General features: G+C 45.7%; 2 protein-coding genes and 2 non-coding genes across 5 annotated transcripts; 3 read left to right on the forward strand and 1 right to left on the reverse strand.

Moving 5' to 3' along the window:
* The first annotated feature begins 201 nt into the window (after positions 1-201).
* Positions 202-10,582, forward strand: TCP1 (t-complex 1). Of its 2 annotated transcripts, XM_036316095.1 has the most exons (12): positions 202-442; positions 1,391-1,476; positions 1,670-1,798; positions 3,383-3,480; positions 3,861-3,971; positions 4,254-4,435; positions 4,788-4,914; positions 7,785-7,960; positions 8,305-8,428; positions 8,730-8,922; positions 9,282-9,445; positions 10,285-10,582. In XM_036316095.1, exons 1-12 carry the CDS (start codon positions 379-381, stop codon positions 10,499-10,501), a joined length of 1,671 nt encoding a protein of 556 aa, XP_036171988.1. In that variant the 5' UTR covers positions 202-378; the 3' UTR covers positions 10,502-10,582. The 2 variants fall into 2 exon arrangements, with proteins under 2 accessions (XP_036171988.1, XP_036171989.1); XM_036316096.1 differs by lacking the exon at positions 1,670-1,798.
* On the forward strand, positions 3,635-3,771 carry LOC118660882. The gene has a single exon (XR_004969072.1). It is a non-coding gene; the product is annotated as a small nucleolar RNA SNORA29 (small nucleolar RNA).
* LOC118660871 lies at positions 8,490-8,624 on the forward strand. The gene has a single exon (XR_004969064.1). It is a non-coding gene; the product is annotated as a small nucleolar RNA SNORA20 (small nucleolar RNA).
* Positions 10,495-21,364, reverse strand: ACAT2 (acetyl-CoA acetyltransferase 2). The gene is made up of 9 exons (XM_036316098.1): positions 21,208-21,364; positions 20,400-20,534; positions 17,606-17,787; positions 15,609-15,726; positions 14,212-14,355; positions 12,818-12,940; positions 11,822-11,976; positions 11,234-11,344; positions 10,495-10,866 (listed from the first exon to the last, which is right to left on the reverse strand). Exons 1-9 carry the CDS (start codon positions 21,260-21,262, stop codon positions 10,696-10,698), a joined length of 1,194 nt encoding a protein of 397 aa, XP_036171991.1. The 5' UTR covers positions 21,263-21,364; the 3' UTR covers positions 10,495-10,695.
* Positions 21,365-22,173: the final 809 nt, after the last annotated feature.

Here is a 22,173-nt window from a genome sequence, read left to right on the forward strand (position 1 = left end):
ACGCGCACCTGGGCAATTTCCTACCGCGGTGCAGGAGCCGGACTTCCGTTCTGCCTTCGCGCCCTTCCTATTCGCTCTCTAATTGGGCAAAAGTGATGAACCCGCCCTTCCGGCTCCTCACTTCCTACACATTCACGCTTCTCGCCCCCTCCCCTCCTCTCTTTCCCGCCCTGCCCCGCGGCGGCGCAGGGGCTGAGGGGCCGGGTGGGCGGGGGAAGAGGTGGAGTGGTGCTCCCAGCATCCCCTGCGGCATCGCCTGGGCCCGGTCCACGCCGCGCTGCCGCTGCCGCTGGTGCTGGTGTGGCCGCCGCTGGGCCTCGGAACCGACGTTAGCCGTCCGCGGTGTACGTGAAGCGCGAGGTGTACCCTGCCGCGAAGATGGAGGGGCCTCTGTCCGTGTTCGGGGACCGCAGCACGGGGGAGGCGATCCGCTCCCAGAACGGTAAGGACGGGCGAGGCCTCGGCTGGGTGACGCGGAGCGCTCCCCCCAGCCCTGCCCGCCGGGGCCGGGCTCCGATCCTGTTGCTTCCCTTCTCTCCCCAAAATAGGGTCGGGGTGCGGTGCGTAACCTACCCCCGCGGGTCCGTGCCTTCTGGGCGGGGCGGCAGCGGCCCCTTCCCGTAGGAAAGCGCGGCGGGTTTGGAGACCCGCGCCGGACGGGAGTGTCGGGCGGTGGGTCCCCGGTACCGACACGTGCCGGCCACGCCTGGCGTCCCTTCGGCACCTCTGAGCCCCTCTGTTCCGGTTCTGACCACGCGGAGCATCTCGAGGCCTCGTTTGAGGACCATGAGCCGGGAAAGACCAGCCTCCCCGCGCGCTCGGTCCCCTGAGGAGCAATGGCTGCAAGGCCCGCGCTGTCGCCTGAGACGCGGTGCCCGGCGTCCAGAGCTCGTCTGTCCTCGCCCATCGCTGGCAGCCCGTTGAAATAAGAGTAGCCAGGGACCTAGTTGGATGTTGTATAAGCGATAAACAGTGAACTTATTCTAGTAGGCGCCGGCCCGGACCAAAGCACTTGTTGGTGAGCCCCTTTGGGAGCGCGTACACTCCACGGCATGGATGCCTGTCCATCTAGCCGTTGGTTACGAATTCTTGTCTTGGATGAATTTGCAATAAAGTCAGAAGCTCTGGTTCGCACTTTTTTCTTATTCACAGATAAAGACTGTTGATTTTAGTAGGGGTTTTTAAAGAAAAAGCCGCTAGTTTTCCTTTTTCTACATGAGGTGACAGAAGCCAAATTATGACTAGTAGGTGACCGTTTTATTTTAAGGGATTAGGACAGATTTGTAGATTGGGAAAATTCAGGGGCTGTTGGCTGTCATTTACTTTCTTGAAGCTGAAATTGCCCTTTGAAGTAGTGGGTTTTCCTAATTTCATTGTTTCATTTCTATAGTTATGGCTGCAGCTTCTATTGCCAATATTGTGAAGAGTTCTCTTGGACCAGTTGGCTTGGATAAAATGTTGGTGGATGATATTGGTGTAAGTACAGCTAGATGTTTGTGTCTTTAAATTAATGAGATCTTAAATGTTTTGCTATGTAAATCTTGGTTTTTAATCAGAGTGCTTGTATTGGAAGGGGTGAAGGTGTGTCATAATGTGGTTGTGTTACTGAGGGGATGTCCTGTTTCTGTACATAATTGCGGGTTTTTCCCCCTCCCCTGCACATCCTTAGGATATCACCATTACTAATGATGGTGCGACCATCCTGAAGTTACTGGAGGTAGAGCATCCTGCAGCTAAAGTTCTTTGTGAGCTCGCTGACCTGCAAGACAAAGAAGTGGGCGATGGGACCACCTCCGTGGTAGGTAGCCAGGTAGATGGCGAAAGACTCGCTTTCCTAGGTCAGTCAGAAAGTGAACCGCAGTCAGTTATTTGTTTCTGAGTTAAAAACGAGTTCAAAGGGGGGGAAATGGGCAGTGATTCTGAAACTAAACTTGAAAAAGCTGATGGTTATACCTAGTTTGTACACTTTAAGTAGAGAAGAAACTTAAGAAATATTTCAGTATGGTCCCTTCCTGACCTGAGACTTAGAAATTTCTAAAACCTTCCCTTTGTAATTAAATAAAATTTCACCGGTTTATAAAAACAAGATGCTTTTATATTTTACATGCTGGCGAGGCAATCTCATGAGTTCAGAATGGGAGTGTGATCAGTATTATAAATGTGGAGAGCATCCAGCACATTGATATAGAAACAAGTAATTTGCTCTAAAGAAACAATGTATTGTGTGGGGAAATGTTTGCATTTCTAAATTAAACTATAAGCCATGAAAGAATGGACTCTACCGCTTATAAAATAAAAATGGTCTTAAAATTAGAATTTCCCCCCAAAGCAGCATTTTTGAACTCTTTATTTCTTTTTTAAAATATATTTTTATTGCGCTAACCGGTTTAGCTCAGTGGATAGAGCGTTGGCCTGAGGACTCAAGGGTCCCAGGCTCGATTCCGGTCAAGGGCATATACCTTGGTTGCAGGCACATACCCAGTGGGGGGTGTGCAGGAAGCAGCTGATCGATGTTTCTCTCTCATCGATGTTTCTAACTCTATCCCTCTCCCTTCCTCTCTGTAAAAAATCAATAAAATATATTAAAATATATATATATTTTTATTGATTTTGGAGAGGGAGGGAGAGATAGAATGAATCATCAATGATGAGAAAGAATCATGGGATCAGCTGCCTCCTGCACACCCCACACTGGGGATCGAGCCCGCAACTCAGGCATGTTAGCTGACCGGGAATCGAACCCTGACCTCCTGGTTCATAAGTCGAGGCTCAACCACGGATCCATGCCAGCTGGGCTGAAGTCTTTTTAATTAAAAAATATTTTTAGCCCTAGCTGGTTTGGCTCAATGGATAGAGTGTCGGCCTGCGGACTGAAGGGTCCCAGGTTCGATTCAGGTCAAGGGCACATGCCTGGGTTGTGGGTTCGGTCCAATGTGCAGGAGGCAGCCAGTGATTCCCTCTCATTGATATTTCTAGCTCTCCCCCTTCTCTCTGAAATAAAAGAATAAAAAAAATATTTAAAAAGTATTTTTAGTGTCTTTAAATGATTTTTATAATAAGCCAAATAATAACCTAAAATAGTAAAGGCCAGACTCTTAGCATTTGTTGGACACTTAATCTTTAAAAGTAATGGATGGGTAGTCTTTGACTATTGTACTGCAGAACTGGTGTATTAGCCAGAACATTTTTCTGGCTTTTTCTTGGTTTTGGCCATTTGAATATGAAACACTGAGTAGAGTTATCTTTTTTTCAGGTTTCTGATCAGTTACTCATTTTACTGCCATCACAATTCTGGTTAATATCTGTAATTTTGCTGCTTTTACATACACATTGCATGTAGAGTGCAAGCCTAGTATTATAGCCACGAATGTTTTCTCAACAGGTTATTATTGCAGCAGAACTTCTAAAAAACGCGGATGAACTAGTCAAACAGAAAATTCATCCCACGTCTGTTATTAGTGGCTATCGACTTGCTTGCAAGTAAGATTGTCTGTATTCAGAGAAAATTTTATATTATTTGATGTAATAATTGCAAACTGTGTTTAAATGTTTTCATTAATAACTACATCTTATTTTTTTAAAGTTACATTTTAGCATTTAAGTGATATTTGAAGAAGTAGAGCCAGTATCTTTTCTTCCCATTTGACTACCACATTTTCTCCTAATAGATTTTAGTGGCTATGCTTATGGGATAGATTAAAATTGCCATGATCTGAAGAGGGAGGATTTATTTGTGTCCTCCTCCTATATGAAATGGCTGAACAGAAAATTGGTGCCTATGACATTTTGACACTGTGGTAAAACAAAAGTTTGAATAGTGAATTAATTTGTAATTGTTTTCTCCCCCACGCTTTAAACAGGGAAGCAGTGCGTTATATCAGTGAAAATCTAATTATTAACACAGATGAACTTGGAAGAGATTGCCTGACTAATGCTGCTAAAACATCAATGTCATCCAAAATCATTGGAATGTATCCTTGTGGTGGTCCAATAAAGTTTGGGCTTTTTTAAAAGAAAGAACTTGTGTTAGTTTTCATGCCAGGTGATGCTGTTTTGAAATTGCCTGTTTCCTTCCCTGCTTCTTTAGGGGGGAGGTAATATAGAGTGAAAGTAATATGAACTGCAGGTAATGATAAGTAATCCTTGTTTTCTTGATGAGATTGCAAAAGGGAAGTGCCTTTGAATTACCCTTGATTTTCATGGTTCCCTGTTCTCCATTCCAAGTCTCTTGTTCCCCTTAACTATCGCCTTAGAGATGGTGATTTCTTCGCTAGTATGGTGGTAGATGCCGTACTTGCTATTAAATACACAGATGCAAGAGGCCAGCCTCGCTATCCAGTCAATTCCATTAATATTCTGAAAGCCCATGGGAGAAGTCAGATGGAGAGTGTGCTCATCAATGGCTATGCACTCAACTGTGTGGTGGGGTCTCAGGGTAAGGCTCGGGATGTGGTCACTAACGAGAGGACTAGAGGTTAAAATTAGCTTTCTGGCTGCTTCCTGTTCATCTTCAGATGAACTATCCAAGCTGTGCACTTAACTGTTCTTTAAGGAATGTACGTCACATTGTCAGTTTCTCTTTAGTAACTTAAGCACATAACTTAGGAAAAATGCAAATTAGAAGAAAGTACGTGTGTCTAATGCCATAAAAATGTGTTATGTTAAACAAATTGAAATTTGTGTTTACATATGACAATCTCATGCTTTATGGTTGGGTGTATAAAATGTACTGTTATTAGTAGTTTCTGTGAAAGGACTTAATATTTTAATATTATGTTCAATTATAGGCATGCCCAAGAGAATAGTTAATGCAAAAATTGCTTGCCTTGACTTCAGCCTGCAGAAAACAAAAATGAAGCTTGGTGTGCAGGTGCTAATTACAGACCCTGAGAACCTGGACCAGATTAGACAGAGGTATGCTGACAGATGTTCAAAGTAACTGCACAATAACATCTCTTTCCTCCCTCCTGGCATAACTGTCCTTCCGTCAAAGGCCAGTCCCTCCCTCTACAATAAATATTCTAGATTCTGTTGCATTCTGCCTTAGAGGGTTGCTTCATTTATAGTTCTTTCCCATCTGCATCTTCAACTACAAACTCTACTGTTCATTCCTTTCTAGATTTCACTTGTAGCTCACACAATTTGCTCTAGTTCCTCGCTCTCCGTTCCCACTCTTTACAGCCAGCCATCTCAAGAGTGATTTACACAAAAACTGTTTTCTGGCACTTTATTTCTCATTCCTTTTATAGCTTTGTTCTCCGAGCTCCATCTTGCTAAGCTCATTGCTGACTGATACTCACTAGACATGTTCAACCTTCACTTGACCTTGATCGAGCCTTTGACTACTGCTTTCTTGAGACGGTTGGAGGGTGGAGTGGCTCTGTGCTACTGCCTCATCCGTATTCCTGTGCCTGGCCAGCTACCGTCCCCTGCTCTATCCAGGATAACTCCGCATTCCCTGACCTCAGTTATTATGTGGGAGACTCGCACATCTAGTTCTCTGAGCACCAAACACACATGTATTTGTCTGGTTGAATATTTTTTAAAACAACTTGTGATGATACACCCCAAATCTACTCTTGATTACTTTGGTGATGGGAACCCCTGTACCCAGGCAGAAAGCTAGAAAGTATCTTTACTTCTTTTTTTTAACCTAATAACTTCTCTCATACTTTTTCACTAAGACCACTTGATTTCTATCTTCAAATTAAATCTCACATTCACCTATTTTTCCATTTGCATTCTCTTGCTCGGACTATTGCAGAAGCACCACACTGGTCATCTGGAGGCCACTTTCTCATTCCTTCCCTCCCAGGCTCCTTCCACATGGCAGCCAAGTCCATGTCATTACTTCCAAGACCAGAGCCTTTTTAATACCTTCCATGTTCCTTGCATTGTAGTTTAGCCACAACAGGGACTAGGATTCACAAACGTTCTCCACAGACTGGAATGCTCCCCCCTCTGCCTGTAACATACTCTCTGCCTACTTGTTTTAATTATTTTAAATATAGTTTTATTGATTTTGGAGAATGGAGAGAAACATTAATGATGAATCATTGATCACCTGCCTCCTGCACGCCATCTAGTGGGGATCAAGCTCACAACCTGGGCATGTGCCCTTGGCCAGAATCGAACCTGGGACCCTTCAGTCTGTAGGCTGACGCTCTATCCACTGAGCCAGACCAGCTAGGACTGTTATAATTTTTTACTTGCTCTTTAAGTGGTCAGTCTCTCAAAGAAGCTTCTCTTGATCCCTTAATCTAAATTACACTCTACTGTGCCTTTCTATGTCTGTCTTCCTGGGGCTTAACACAGTTTGTGTTTGTATGACTTAGATTGTAGTTCTGAAGGTAGAGACTAAACGATTTCCTTGGCTTTGTAGCCTCCTGTGTTTAGTAGTTGCTGGCATGCAGTCTTTGTTCAGTATATAAAGAGGTTTGTTTTGAGGTTAACATTCAATTCGTTTTACTTTAAGAAATCTTTGAATTCTCTTATCCACTATTCTTTGAATGGTAGGTGAAATGGCTTCATTTACCTATATAGTAACTCTCCCAGAGCTTGATTTCCATGCATGTCTGACTGCCTCCTGGAAGCATCACCTGAAGGACACAGCGACTTCAAACGCATGTTGTTGAAATCAACTCTTCCTTCTCATCTTGCCTGCAACCTGCTAGTATGTCTCTTACTCCAGGGGTCGGAGGCTGACCCTCCGTTAGCTAAGCTATAGGCTTTACTCTCTCCTCTGCTCATCTATATTTCCAGTGATTGTCTCCTCCCTCAGTCCTTCACCTTCCCAGTACAGTTTCCACATTGACATCAGGGGGTCCTTTTGAAAACAGATTTGATGATGCTATTCCTAATTTTATTTTATTTTTTTTTTAAATATATTTTATTTGTTTTTTACAGAGAGGAAGGGAGAGGGATAGAGAGTTAGAAACATCGATGAGAGAGAAACATCAATCAGCTGCCTCTTGCATGCCCCCCACTGGGGATGCGCCCAAAACCAAGGTACATGCCCTTGACCGGAATCGAACCCTGGACCCTTCAGTCCGCAGGCCAATGCTCTATTCACTGAGCCAAACCGGTTCGGCAATTCCTAATTTTAAAAGATGAAGCACTCCAGGCTCTTTAACACCCCTACAGGCTTCTTCATGTTCTGGTCCTACCTGCAGTTTCAGCTCTGGAACCCTCCTGACTTCAGACCTTCTTGTCCCATCTGCCAGGATGGATTACTGTCTCCCATGTGCTGGTGGTCTCTGTATTGCACTTGTGGTAGCATTGGCCACGAACTGTGGTTGACAGGCTGCCAGATCATTGAAGGCAGGGACACTTCCTAATCACAGTTCTTGGTTAGAGATGCAAATTGGGGATGCTAAGTGGGATTTTTAATGCCTGAATCTTTCATGTGAATTGGACTCCTTTAAATTCTGGTCATAAAAGGAAAAGAGTTGCCCTAACCGGTTTGGCTCAGTGGATAGAGCATCGCCTGTGGACTCAAGGGTCCCGGTTCGATTCCGGTCAAGGGCATGTACCTGGGTTGCGGGCACATCCCCAGTGGGGAGTGTGCAGGAGGCAGCTGATCGATGTTTCTCTCTCATCGATGTTTCTAACTATCCCTCTCCCTTCCTCTCTGTGAAAAAAAATCAATATATTTTAAAAAAAGAAAAAAAGGGGAGTCAAACTTAATCTGCAATTATTTTGTGAAAAATACGGAACTTAAAGCTTTGTTATATGAAAAACACAGAAGGTAACTTTGGCTTACTACACAAATACTTTATCTGTAGAGAATCAGATATCAGCAAGGAACGAATCCAGAAGATCCTGGCAACTGGAGCCAACGTTATTCTCACCACTGGTGGCATTGACGACATGTGTCTGAAGTATTTTGTGGAGGCTGGCGCAATGGCAGTCAGAAGAGTTTTAAAAAAGGACCTTAAGCGCATTGCTAAAGCTTCTGGAGGTATGTCTTCTGCCAGCTCTCAGGTGTGATGTTTCACGTTCTTGTAACGTGACCATCTCTCTTTACATGGTGGTGTCAGTATTAAGCAGCTTCAAAAAACAACCCTCTTTTCCTTTTACTCCTCCCTGTGATGATTGGTACTACAGATGTATTTATAGGGCCATTTTTCATGTAATTGGAAAAGTTCTTTAGTTTGCTGAATTTCTTAACCTCAAAATGACAGTTCCATGTCTGGTGCCTAACTGTAAACCGTAAACTTGTATTTATGCATCGCTTTTTTATAAATGTTCCTGAATCTTAGACGGTATAAAAATGTTTACAGATCTTTGTAATTACCTTAATAGCAATTGTTGTGTCAAGCCTGGCCAATTTGGAAGGCGAGGAAACCTTTGAGGCAGCAATGCTGGGACAAGCGGAAGAGGTGGTACAGGAGAGAATTTGTGATGATGAACTGATCCTGGTCAAAAAGTAAGAGCTACTTTCTAAATTACAAAACTACATAGGTTTTATTAATGAGTAAAACAGACCCCTTCCCATTTATTTGCTGCTATAGTCTTTTCAATGGTATGAGCAGTTATACGCATGGGATAAAATAACATTAGACCATTGTCAATTGAGATGGAGTAACCATTTCATCTCTTCTGTATGCATGGTCTAGACAAATGTCCTTATGGAAGCAGGACTTAATCAAAGTGCTTAAAATAAATGTCTATTTAGATCTCTTTTATAAAAGTGTTGCTTTAAGAATTTCACTTCCTTTTTTCAATAGCACTAAGGCTCGTACGTCTGCATCAATTATCTTACGTGGGGCAAATGACTACATGTGTGATGAGATGGAGCGCTCTTTACATGATGCTATTTGTGTGGTGAAGAGAGTTTTGGAGTCAAAATCTGTGGTCCCGGGTGGGGGCGCTGTGGAGGCAGCCCTTTCCATATACCTGGAGAACTACGCAACCAGCATGGTAAGAACTTGTAGTGACCCGCAGCGCTCGGGTGATTGTCTCAGCGTTTCGTTCATCGCCCTCATGAAGCTGAAACCCTAAGCTGCCACTGCGTCTTTTGATGTTCTTCCTTTTTTTAAAAAAAAAAGTATATTTTATTGATTTTTTACAGAGAGGAAGGGAGAGGGATAGAGTTAGAAACATCGATCAGCTGCCTCCTGCACAGCCCCTACTGGGGATGTGCCCACAACCAAGGTACATGCTCTTGACCGGAATTGAATCTGGGACCCTTCAGTCCACAGGCCGACGCTCTACCCACTGAGCCACACCGGTTAGGGCTGATTTTCTTCCTTTTTTGATGCTACCTCATTGTCTTCTAGGGGTCTCGGGAACAGCTTGCTATTGCAGAATTTGCACGATCTCTTCTTGTTATTCCTAACACACTTGCAGTTAATGCTGCCCAAGACTCCACTGATCTGGTTGCAAAGTTAAGAGCTTTTCATAATGAGGCTCAAGTTAACCCAGAACGCAAGAATCTAAAATGGTAAGTATACAATTTCCCTTTTTCATTGTCATCTGTATATCAGATGTATCGGTCGTGTTCTCTGGTGGTTTCATTAGCATGGATGTGTCTTGGGTTGTACTAACCCTTCCTGGCCTCTCTGGGTACTCACTTTACAGGATGATGCACTAGAGCAGTGGTTCTCCACCTTCCTAATGCCATGGCTCTTTAATACAGCTCCTCATGGTGTGGTGACCCCACCCATAAAATTATTTTCATTGCTACTTCATAACAGTAATTTTGCTACTGTTACGTATTGTAATATAAATATCTGATATGCAGGATGTATTTTCATTATTACAAATTGAACGTAATTAAAGCATAGTGATTAATCACAAATATGTAATTATATGTTTTCTTTTTTTAAATATATTTTATTTTTTACAGAGAGGAAGGGAGAGAGATAGTTAGAAACATCGATGAGAGAGAAACATCGATCAGCTGCCTCCTGCACATCCCCCACTGGGGAAGTGCCCGCAACCCAGGTACATGCCCTTGACTGGAATCGAACCTGGGACCTTCCAGTCCGCAGGCCGACGCTCTATCCACTGAGCTAAACCGGCTTCAGCATATATGTGTTTTCTGATGGTCTTGGGTGACCCCTATGAAAGGGTCGTTCGACCCCCAAAGGGTTGCAACCCACAGGTTGAGAACCGCTGCACTAGAGGAATGCAGGATATTCTTTTGGGGCGATACATAACCATCTTTAAGCAACCTCTTTATAATACAGTAATGGTGTTTACAGCTTTACTGCTATGTAGTGCCTTTCTACAACTCTTTTATGCTAATTTTTGTTAATATTTTTTGCCCCTAAATTGCAGGATTGGTCTTGATCTGGTTAATGGTAAACCTCGAGACAACAAACAAGCAGGGGTGTTTGAACCAACTGTAGTTAAAGTTAAAAGTTTGAAGTTTGCAACAGAAGCTGCAATTACCATTCTTCGCATTGATGATCTTATTAAATTGCATCCAGAAAGCAAAGATGATAAGCATGGAGGTTATGAAGATGCTGTTCACTCAGGAGCCCTTGATGACTGATCTGATTTCTTTTATTTATAACACTGTAAGATGCAGTTGTCTTGTACCTTGCATATTACACATTAAAAGTACAAGCATCAAGCCCTGGGTTCTTATGAAGTGGAAGATGGCTCCCACCCTCACATTGGTCCTGATTTCACATATTAGTGCCTTATTAGTTGAAAGAAATGAGGTTCAAGCTTAGTGAAGCAGGTTCACCCTCTCTGAACACACATTGCTATCCCCATCCCACCCCCAATGCATAGGGCAGCAACACCACGACGCCCACCCTTTCGTTCCATTGTGTGTAACAGGGTAACGAGAATCCGACAGCCAGATGCCCCAAGAGGGTGGCCCAGGGCTATAGCCCCTCCTTGAATGTTGACCTAAAGGGAGAAAAAACTTGTCATTCTGTAGATAGATGGCTAAAATCCTAAACTAACCTCCTTCCTCTTAATGCTATACCAATAAGCTACCCTCTTTGATTTATACCCATATGATAGCTATCCTATCTTCCCTAGTCCTTCATTTTAAATTTTTTTGGAGCCCTGTTATGTTTGAAGTAAACCAATGCAGTCTAGGGTTTTTGCCTTTGGAAGCAACAGGGTAAATGAACCTGTAGTCCCGCCTATTACTACCATATGGCCAATACCTGGGACTTTATCTAACTATGCTATGTGTGTTTACAATCTTAAACTGCATTGTGAATGTTCATTTACAAGCTTTCATGAAGGGCTGCTTACTCAACTTTACCTTTTCCGGGTTCAATCCAAGCTCCTTAGTTATTGCAACTGAGAGGACTGCAAAGGCTTCGTTGATTTCAAATACGTCCACATCCTCCAGTGACCAGCCTGCTTTTGCAACCTAAAGGAAAGATTAATGGGAGAGGTCTATTCATTGTACATTAAAAAGAATATATACGACACTGAAGGATCTCAGGAAATGCCATTGGGGCTGCTACTTCAGCCTAGTGACTTCAGGATAAAACAGCCCTTGGAAATTCTAAACTAAAATTTTGAACCAGTAACATCTGTCAGGTGTAGGAGAGGTGACAGAGCATCCGCTCCCCTTGATCCAAATGTTCTGGGCTGCCCTTGGTGTAGGGGAAATAGGAAAGGGGCTCACTTGAGGCTGACTGGAAGGCTTTCACAAAAGGGAAACAACAAATGAAACCTGATGGGAATGAACATGAAGACAAAGCCCGATCTTGGCATTTTGGAGTGGAAAGGACCTGGGCAAGTTAAGAAGGCATACCTTAATATGCACTTGCAGGTTATTGGTCTAGTCTTTGAGGTAAAGTAACAGCAAAGGACAGGTGGTGATGTTCAAAAGAAAACTCACAGCTTGCTTTATTGCTGGAATTGGTCCTATTCCCATAATGGAAGGCTCCACTCCTGCTTGTGACCAGGAAACTATCTCTGCTAAAGGTGTCAGCCCACGGTTATCAGCCTCCGACTTCTTCATAAGAACCACGGCTGCAGCACCATCATTCATTCCTGCAAAACACGACTGTCTTGATTTCTAAAATAACGCTTATTACAGTTGTGGTACCTGTTTACTTTCAGACGTGAGTTAAATTATTAACACATCTTGGCAAAAGCCATTTGCCATAGTTCAGACTTCACTGTGTAATCTGAAATGGTAAATTAGGCAATAGGACATAATCCCAAAACATCCAGCAGGAAAGTGGAAAGATTAAAACAGTGGGGGAGGGGAGGTTAATGAAAAAAATGGAAGAAATAGCCCCAACTTCACGGGAGAACACTGACAACAGATTCTGTTTTTGGAAAAGTACAAAGATACTAGATAAACTGGGGTTCCCTAATTTGCTTTTTCATCTGTGCATCTAGTTAGGATATTGGTAAAGCAAATCCATTCACTCAGTATATATAAAGTTTCTAATCAAGTATGGAAAAAACTAATGACCAAAATATACAGAACTACATTTTCCCCTAAAGCTGCTAAAACAAGGTTTTAGAATAATGTGTATAAATAGATAATGAAATAAAAGAAAAAAGGTGTTAACGTGGTAGAATTGCCAGAAGATGAGATTCCCCAACTGTCCTTCAGAAAATCTAGCCTGGCCTTGGCCAGGTAGCTCAGTTGGTTAGAGCAGCGGTCGCCAACCAGTGGTCCATTGATCACTGGTGATCTGTGAGGCCCAGAAGATTGGCAACCACTGAGTTAGAGGATCATCCCAATACATCAAGGTTTTGGGTGTGATCCCTGGTCAGGGCACATATAAGAAGCAACCAGTGAGTGCATCAATAAGTGCAACAACAACTTGTCTTCCCCCCTTCCTCTCTCTAAAATCAAGTAAAAAAATTTTACCCTAACCTGAAGCATTAGCTGCAGTCACCGTTCCTGTTCCATCCGTAAGGAAGGCAGGCTTTAGTTTAGACATGGCTTCTATGTTGCTCCCATGGCGAGGAAACTCATCTGTTTTAACTTCAATAAGGCCTGAAAAGGAAAATAAATCCTGAGGTCAGGTCAGAGATGGCAGTCAGCATGCTCCGAATGGTGGGCTCCTCAGACCTGATTCATGAAGATTCGTATTTGAAGACAAGGTTTATTTAAAAAGAACTTTCATTCCAGTAAGAGAAAAGTATGCACACTAATAACATTTATTGTATGTACGTTAGGACATTTTATGAACACTATGGTCAGGCATTCCGAGAGTCTTTTGTGCAAGATGGCTATGGTCAGACACAGGACTTGGCTGCTTACAGAGGACTGGATTCTGGAGTGTGAAAGCCAGCCTCACTAGAGCTGGACATAAGGGATATCAGTTCACTGCTAAGAGAATTGGACTCAAGCACTCCATCTATCTATATATATAAAAGCTTAAGCAACCACTACAACCAACTAGAACAACCGTTCAACACTCGCTATGACACTCACTGACCACCGGGGGAAAACGCTCAACCCTGGTGGTCAGTGTGCTCCCACAGCCAACCTCGCACTCCCAACCCCCTGGCCAACCTCCTACACCCCACTTCCCGCTGGTCAGCAGGCCAACCTCCCAGGATCCCTCCCACGGCTGGCTGGCCCCCCGATAAGCCTTGATCGCCAGCGAGGCCAAGGGGCCCCACCCATGCACAAATCCGTCTACCGGGCCTCTAGTGTTAGATAAAAGCAAAGGGACCCATAAAGATCCACCCAAGAAATAGCCATACACAGAAGCAAGAGGAAGTAATGGATGTTCACCTCTGAGATTAGCCTGTAACAGGCCAGCTGTGGCCTCACAACCTGTCAGTGCTCTAGTTTCTCCTGAAACTGGCCCCTCCCACCTAGCAGTGTGGACACTGGGACCAAGTGTCTGGATGCTGGCACAGCTTCCCATGTTTGCTCGCCCCATAAACATGGCCCCACACCCCAAGCCTTATTCAGAGGCTTCCAGGGGATACCTTTCAGCCTGAAAGGGCTGGCTAGGACACCATTTATACACCAGTCCTATATATTATTCTTTCAGATATTATTCTTTAAAGAGCTATGTTGATGTTTAGATCATTATGATTTATGTACCCACCTTTTCGTTTTTATTTTTACTGATTTCAGAGAGGAAAGGACAAGGAGAGAGAGACAGAAACATCAATGATGAGAGAATCATTGGCTGCCTCCTGCATGCCCCACACTGGGGACTGAACCAGCAACCCGGGCATGTGACCTGACCAGGAATTGAACTGTGACCTCCTGGTTCATAGGCTGACGCCGGCCAGGCCTGAACCCACCTTTTCTAGAAGGCACAAACACTGGTACAATCTCTTTGTCAAAGTGGCCAGCTTTCTGTGCATTCTCCGTCCTGTTCTGGGACAGAACTGCCAACTTGTCCTGATCTTCTCTATTCACTTGCCATTTTTTGGCTACATTTTCAGCTGTGAAAAAAATAGACAAAGCAAAATATAAACATTTACAGGACCTGGTTTTTGGTAGCTCAAGTTTTTCATATTTAAATAAGCACTGAGAGCCCAATATCAGCAGGCTCGCTGGCAGGCTAAGGGACAGTGCTCTATTGACAATCTTGCCTCCCACTGGCAATGAATATGAAAATCTTGCAGGGACCCAAGAAGCCATTTTCTTTCTTTGCTTCCTTCCTTCTCTCTTTTCCATTAAATAATGTTAAACTTTCAGAAATCTCCTTTATGCAGATTTCCCAATTGTCTATTTTGCCCTAATTGCTTTATCATTCTCTTTCTGAACCATTTGAAAGTTCTAGATATCCTGCTACTTTATCCCTAAATTTTCATTTCAGTGTGTATTTCCCCACAAACAAGGCCATTTTCTTATATAACCACAGCTTTCAAAATTAGGAAATATATCATCAATACAATACTATTATGTAATTCTTGGTCCATATTCATGTTCCACTTGTCCCAATTATGTCTTTTTTTAAAAGATACATTTTTGTTGATTTTTAGAGGAAGAGAGAGGGAGAAAGAAACATCGATGCGAAAATGGAACATTGACTGGCTTACCCTGCGCGCCCCCTGCTTGGGACCGAGCCCCCAACCAAGGCATGTGTCCTAACCAGGAATCAAACCATCAACCTTTTGGTACATGGAATAATGCCCAACCAACGAGCCACACCAGCCAGGGCCCAGTGATGCTCTTTGTGCTGATTTATTTGTTCGGTCCAGGATCCAATCAGGATCATGTACTGCATTGCACTGTCAATTTCTTAAGTTTTTTTTTATTTGGTAGAGTTCTTCAGACTATCTGTGTTTCTTTTTGTTTAATTTTATTTTATTGACTTTTTACAGAGAGGAAGGGAGAGGGCTACAGAGTTAGAAACATCAATGAGAGAAACATCGATCAGCTGCCTCCTGCACACCCCCTACTGGGGATGTCCCGCAACCAAGGTACATGCCCTTGACCGGAATCGAACCCGGGACCCTTCAGTCCACAGGCAGACGCTCTATCCACTGAGCCAAACTAGTCAGGGCTAGACTATCTGTGTTTCTTAACCTTGACATTTTGGAAGAGCAGGGGCCAGTTCTTTTGTCACATGTCCCTGATTTGGACTTAAGTGGCCCACTTACGACACATGGCCTCCTGAGGAAAGCCCCCGTGGAGTCACTCATTACATGCTTTTGAACCTTTCTGCAGTGCGTTCTCCGACACCCCTTACCTGTAATGCCCATGTGGTAGTTGTGAAATGCATCTGTAAGCCCGTCGCACAGAATACTGTCAGTCAGTGGTGTCTCCCCAATCCTGACTCCTGTCCTCAAGTGAGCCAGGTGAGGAGCCTGAAAACAAGAAATCCCAATGAATTTAGGCTTGGTTATAACTAGTGCTCTGCCTAGGACACCACTCTTAACTGCTCAGTAACTCTAAGTCCTCATCTAGTCCCCTTGTGACCCTTCTCCCCAGTTCCGGCCTAGTCTCCTTACCCCGGGTCCAGGGTCCAGGGCCCACCCTGTCTTCTCCTGGGAGCCCGTTACTTTCCTACCTACCCATTTCCATTTTCCATCAAACCTCCCTCTTCTGTGTCCTATTTCCTTAAGAACCTCATTCATTCTTTCCAGATGCAACTAGTTCTCTGTTAAATGAAGACCTCATCCAAGAGTTTAACTGATGTGAACAATGTGTTACTTATTCTGATGGGAGGCATAATGCCTACAGTGATAATAACTAGGTTTCCTAATTAACTGAAGGGGAGGATTTCTGGGAGGGGCACCCTCTTAACTCTCACCAACTCAACAGCAGCTATACTAGAATAGAAGGCCATGGGAGTCAGAAGATCTAGATTTGAATTCTGGCTCTGGGCCTCAGTTTACTTATCTCTAAATTAACAATGACACCATCTACCCCCTAAGGCAGGGGTGGGCAAACTTTTTGACTTGAGGGCCACAATGGGTTCTTAAACTGGACCGGAGGGCCGGAACAAAAACATGGATTACATAAAAGGGTACGGTCTTTTTTTTTTTTAGTTTTATTCATTTCAAACTGGCCGGCCCGCGGACCATAGTTTACCCACGGCTGCCCTAAGGGCTGCTGTGACTGCCTGTATAAAAGCAACTTGTACATGACTACACAGATATTAGGAGGATCCCATCATAACCACTCTAATCCTTTTGCTACCGTAGGCTTGTCTTCTCCTGGGCCTCAGCAATGGCTGTGCTGAACAGACAACATAAGGCCCTCAAAATCATTTGGTCTGGTCCTGCCAAGCATTAGAGGTGAGTTAATTAAATGTTTGACCAAATATAGCAGGCCAATTTTTGTTTGTTAATCCTCACCCAAGGATATTTTTTCCATGGATTTTTTAGAGAGTGGAAGAGAGTAGAAGGAAGGGGAAGAGATAGAGAAACAGAGGTCCGAGAGAGACACACTGATTGGATACCTCATGCAGGGGATGGAGCCCACAACTGAGGTACATGCCCTTGACTGTAATCGAACCTGCGACCCTTAAGTGTGCAAGCTGATGCTCTATCCACTGAGCCAAAACCAGCTAGGGCCTAGCAAGCTAGTTTTTAAGTTGATAATTTTGTATGGCCCTCAAATGATGTTATAAATACCCAATGGCCCTTGGCAGAAAAAAGGTTCCCCACCCCTGGCCTAGGGGCTCCTCAGATCATCCATGGACCTGCCTGTAGGAAGCAGGGGGTACACTTTTTCCTTTTTCATGGCCGGTTTGAGGGATGGAACTTGGTGAAACAAATCCCACCTGGCAAACTTATTAGAGAAGGGCACCGCTCAGCCGTCCTCTCCTCCAGTTCTATAGCTCCCAAAGGTGAACAGACTTGACCCCTGGGTTCCTCTTTGTCACATGTAGGAAGGTAAGTGGCAACACTGACTTTTCCTCGTAATAAGAAAGAAATTGAAGACCAAGGATATCTACTGACTAGTGTTATAGGTTTAATTCAGAAAATATTGTCTCACTAATATTTTAGGAAAACCATCCTATTCTAATCACATTGGTTGACAAGCTTTTTCTTCAACCCCAATTTCCCATCTAATTTGAAAAGTAATTAACTTTCAGGTTGGGATCAAGGTTGAATCCATTTTTTGTTTATTTGTTTACTGCTTGGTTCCAGCTCTGATAATGAATCGATTTACCCCGCCGTGGCATGGACATGAGTTTATTGGCGAGAGGTCTGACAGCCATTTCTCCGCAGGCCTTACCTTGCTCATATTTTCCATGCCTCCTGCAACCACAATGCTGGAGTCCCCTATCCGGATCGACTGTGCTGCAAGACACACAGCCTTGAGGCCTGACCCACAAATCATTTGGCAGCTCCATGCTGGAACAGAGTAGGGGATCCCTGCTCCCACACTGGCTTGTCGAACCGGATTCTGCCCACAACCTGAAAGAAGGGAAATGGAGGCCTCTCAGCAATGAAAGAGAAAGGTAACATCGGGAGATTGCGACTGTGTCTCCTGCCTGCCCAGGCAAGCGCTACCAGAGGCAACAAGGCCGGCCCTAGTGGTTTGGCTCAGTGGATAGAGTGCCAGCCTGCAGACTGAAGGGTCCCAGGTTCGATTCCGGTCTAGGGCACATGCCTAGGTTGCAGGCTCGAATCCCATTAGTGGGTGTGCAGGAAGCAGCTGGTCAATGATTCTCTCTTATCATTGATGTTTCTATCTCTCTCTCCCTCTCCCTTCCTCTCTGAAATCAATAAAAAATATATATTATTAAAAGAAAAAAAACTCCTGTCCTCAAGTGATGAGAGAGAACCATTGATCAGCCACTTCCTGCACATCCTCCACTGGGGATCGAGCCCTCAATCTGTGGGCATGTGCCTTTGACCAGAATCAAACCTGGGACCCTTCAGTCCGCAAGCCGTTGCTCTATCCACTGAGCCACACCAGCTAGGGCTAAGATTCCTGCTTCCTAAGCAACACGAATTACAAATGCATTTAAATAAATGACTTCTTTATAAGTTTCTTATGTATTTATTTATACTCCTTATGTGTTGAACAGAAGTAACCGTGTGGCGTTTGGCAGAAAATGAGCTCCAGGAGAATGATGATTTCTATCTTCTGTCACATTTCATTGTTCTAGCTGACAGAGAACCGCAGGTGCTCAGTCAATATTTGTGATGTGACTGTGTGGGGCGCGGTTACAGTGTTTGGCCAGGTTCAAGCCTCGGACTAATGAAAGGACAAGGTCCTCTCACTGCCACGTGCAAGTCCCAGCTGGAGGGCAGGGCCCTCCCAACACAATCATAGCCAATGGCTGTGGTTGTGAGCTTGAACCTATGGTCCGAACACGTAGCTCCACGTGCCTTGTGGTAGAGTTCAGGTGCATGTCGTTGAGTGAGGCTGGAACTCACGAGAATGCTGTAAACAACGTGATCACGCCCCTACTTTGCCTCGTGGCATCTATCATCAAATAAAGACATGGCTTGTGGGCGCTGGCGCTGTCTCATCAGGGAGCAGCGTCCCACCGAGACCCAGCTTTCATTCTCTTATCTGTCTTTCCTTAATCCTTTCACCCCCCCCCACTCAGTTTACCTTTGGCAGCAACAACTGTGGACAGTACCTCACAGCAACAACTGTGAGATCATGGGGGTGAGGACCTTCCCTGCCTTGCTGGAGCCCTACCCCAGCTTAGGGAGGACAGATGTGGGTAAAGAGCTAGCTCGTCTTCAAACTGGATCCTGGAGAAGTTACTTAACCTCCCAAAATCTCAGGTGCTCATTTGTAAAATGGAGATACCACGACCAATAGACTTACTGAGAGAACAAACTAAGGGGATGAAAGGCAAGCACTAACCGTAGTGCTTCAAAAGCCCAGCACCAAGCAGGCCCTCAATAAACACAGTTCTAGTTTTATTATAACATGTGGAGACACTGGAGAGGAACGATGTGGAAAAGATAAGAAACCAGCCTGGCAGGTGTCAGTGGGTTGAGCGTCAGCCCATGCACCTAGAGGTTGCTGGTTTGAGTCTGGTCAGGGCACACGCCCTAGCTGAGGGCTGGATCCCCAGCAGGGGGGCGTGCAGGAGGCAGCTGATTGATGTTTCTCATCAGTGTTTCTCTCTCTCTATCCTTCTCCTTTCCTCTCTCTAAAATCAATTAAAAACATATTTAATTTAAAAAAGAGAAGAGAAAAAGAAAAACCAGTAGTTGAGCACCCTACAGCAACTGAGTAAGTCTGAGTCACGAGTGTGGGAAGGAGGAAGGAGAGAGTGACTGAAGGTAGCCAGTCTGAGGCAGGACTCAGATATTTAAAGACTTGCCGTCATGAGAAATCAGTGTGCTTTCGTCTGAAGGCCCATAGGGGCAAGGGGAGAAAGGAGAATGGGGAAGAGTAACTACAAAACTGCCAAGTAAATACACAGAAAAAACGGATCAGGTCTAAGAAGGGGTAGGGACAAAAGTTGGTGGTTAGTGAGCATTACCAGTTATCACTGTGAATAACGAGTTTATACTCAGCAGGAGACTAGTTATAGTTACTCACCAGGCACTGGCAGGGATTGCTGGGTGGGAATCAGAAGAATGGAGCCCTCTGGTGACATACCTGTGCCCATCCCAGGAGTGACTCACCTGCCTGTGAGCCGTGTGAAGCCAACCTGTCTTCCAGCTCAGAAGTGAGATCATGGGGTGAGGACCTTCCCTGCCTTGCTGGAGCCCTACCCCAGCACCCAGCACAGTGCAGTGCACAAAAGAGGAATTCGATGCATGTTTATTGAATGAGTGACACTGCAGGGAAATACGGAGGGTCCTGCATGCTCTCCCACGTGCCAGGCTGGCCCTGCTTCTGCAGAATGAAAAGTCAGGGGAGGGAGGGGGTCTAGGCTCCTTCAGGGCTCAGGACAAATACATGCAGGAGAGAATCTACTCCCGGGACTTGGCGGGGGGGGGGGGGGGGGGGGGGGGCGATGGAGGCCAGAACACAAGTTTGTGTGTGTGGGTGGGTGGTGGACGGACTGCTTCTATAAGCATGACCCTCTTTGGCGTCACCAAGGAGGTACCTGCTGCCAAAACGTGTCCAAATATGACCTCCGACACCTCTTCGGGGGCCACAGCGGCCCGCTTCAGGGCTTCCTTGATGACCGTTGAGCCCAGGTCATGGACGGGAACGGTGGACAAGGCGCCATTGAAGGAGCCTAGGACAGAAGGGAAGGCGAGGGGAGTGAAGGGGCCGCCCACGGGGGGTTGGGGGGGGGGGCTGGCGGACCCCGGCTCTGCCCCTGCACAGGCGCAGCTCCTCTGGGCACAGGGCGGGGCGCGTGGGGCTCGCAGCAGCCGGGACCCGGGCAGGCGGCTCGCAGAGCGCGGGGGGGTGGGGGGAGACCCTCAGACCCGCGGGACGCCTGCTGGCCGGTCCATTCCCAGGCCAGAGGGGCCGGGCCACATGCCCCAACGAAACAGGTCGCCCTCCCGCGCGTCTAGGGCTTTGAAGCCTCCCCAGCACTAACGAGGCCAAGGCAGCTGGCACTACCCGTCGGACACCAGCAAGACCCCTGCCCGCTGCCCCTGCCCCAACCACCCAGTAGCCCCGCCCCTGAGACCACTGAGCTGAGACGGCAAATCAGGAGCTCGCGAGAGAGCGCCTCTTCCTGCCAGCCAATGGGAAGGTCGAACGGCGCAGTGGCTCTACCTCGAGAGCCAATCAGAACAGGCGGAAGGGACACATCCTCCTGGGCCGAGGGGGCGAGTCTTCCGGGCAAGTCGGGGAGGTGTGAGGCTCCTTGTTCCGAGGGTCCCAGCGTCCCAGGGGTCCCCGCGGCCCGCCGGGCCCGCGTCTCCCACGCCGCGCCGGACCTGCCAGCCACTCACCTATGCCGGTCCGCGCCGCCGAGACGATGACCACGGGGTCCGAGCCTGCACTCATCCTGCCGCAGGACCTCTCCACGCACAGCTGTGGACCCGATGCTGCGGCGAGCGAGGAAAAGACTCTCGGGCCCCTGGCCGATCACACTGTGGGCGGGGCCTCAAGAAGCCCCGCCCACCGCCCCCGCAGGCGCCGTGCGCAGGCGCGAGGTTGGGCGTTGGGGAGGGACCCCTGATTGGGAAACACACCGCCCACTACGCGTAAGACTCTACATGCAGGTCTTAGCATAGCATTTCCTTTCTTTTTTAAAAATATGAAACAAATCTTTTATCTTTTCAAGTGTTTTAAAAAAACAAGTTTATACTTAAGCCAGCCTTGAAGATACGCACATTTACCAGTTTTATATATATATATATATTTTTTTTTTTTTAAATATATTTTATTGATTTTTTACAGAGAGGAAGGGAGAGGGATAGAGAGAAACATCGATCAGCTGCCTCCTGCACACTCCCTACTGGGGATGTGCCCGCAATCAAGGTACATGCCCTTGACCTGAATCGAACCTGGGACCCTTGAGTCCGCAGGCTGACGCTCTATCCCAGCCATTGGCAAACTACGGCCCGCCGAATCCGCCCGTTTGAAATGAATAAAACTAAAAAAAAAGATCGTACCCTTTTATGTAATGATGTTTACTTTGAATTTATATTAGTTCACACAAGCACTCCACCCATGCTTTTGTTCCGGCCCTCTGGTCCAGTTTAAGAACCCATTGTGGCCCTCGAGTCAAAAAGTTTGCCCACCCCTGCTCTAGCCACTGAGCCAAGCCGGTTAGGGCCAGTTTTATATTTTTAACCCACAATTCAAGCACCCACTCTGCATAGCACTATTCTAGGGGATAGTGCAACAAAGGGGATTCTTCACCTTACAAACGTGATTTCACTTTCTGAAGCTGTATGATCACCTTTCCCAGA

Source organism: Myotis myotis, unplaced genomic scaffold (assembly GCF_014108235.1).
Source record: "Myotis myotis isolate mMyoMyo1 unplaced genomic scaffold, mMyoMyo1.p scaffold_m19_p_7, whole genome shotgun sequence".
Taxonomy (NCBI): domain Eukaryota; kingdom Metazoa; phylum Chordata; class Mammalia; order Chiroptera; family Vespertilionidae; genus Myotis; species Myotis myotis.

What these genes read in the sequence shown, in the direction of transcription:
- TCP1 (XM_036316095.1), top strand. Translation starts at nt 379, where the DNA reads ATGGAGGGGCCTCTGTCCGTGTTCGGGGACCGCAGCACGGGGGAGGCG. An exon ending in TGTTGGTGGATGATATTGGT is followed by an intron (nt 1,477 to 1,669) that starts GTAAGTACAGCT and finishes GCACATCCTTAG; the next exon opens with GATATCACCATTACTAATGA. An exon ending in AGAACTACGCAACCAGCATG is followed by an intron (nt 8,923 to 9,281) that starts GTAAGAACTTGT and finishes ATTGTCTTCTAG; the next exon opens with GGGTCTCGGGAACAGCTTGC.
- ACAT2 (XM_036316098.1), bottom strand. Translation starts at nt 21,262, where the DNA reads ATGAGTGCAGGCTCGGACCCCGTGGTCATCGTCTCGGCGGCGCGGACC. An exon ending in GGCGGCGCGGACCGGCATAG is followed by an intron (nt 20,535 to 21,207) that starts GTGAGTGGCTGG and finishes CTTCTGTCCTAG; the next exon opens with GCTCCTTCAATGGCGCCTTG. An exon ending in GTTTGTGCCTTCTAGAAAAG is followed by an intron (nt 12,941 to 14,211) that starts GTGGGTTCAGGC and finishes TTTCCTTTTCAG; the next exon opens with GCCTTATTGAAGTTAAAACA.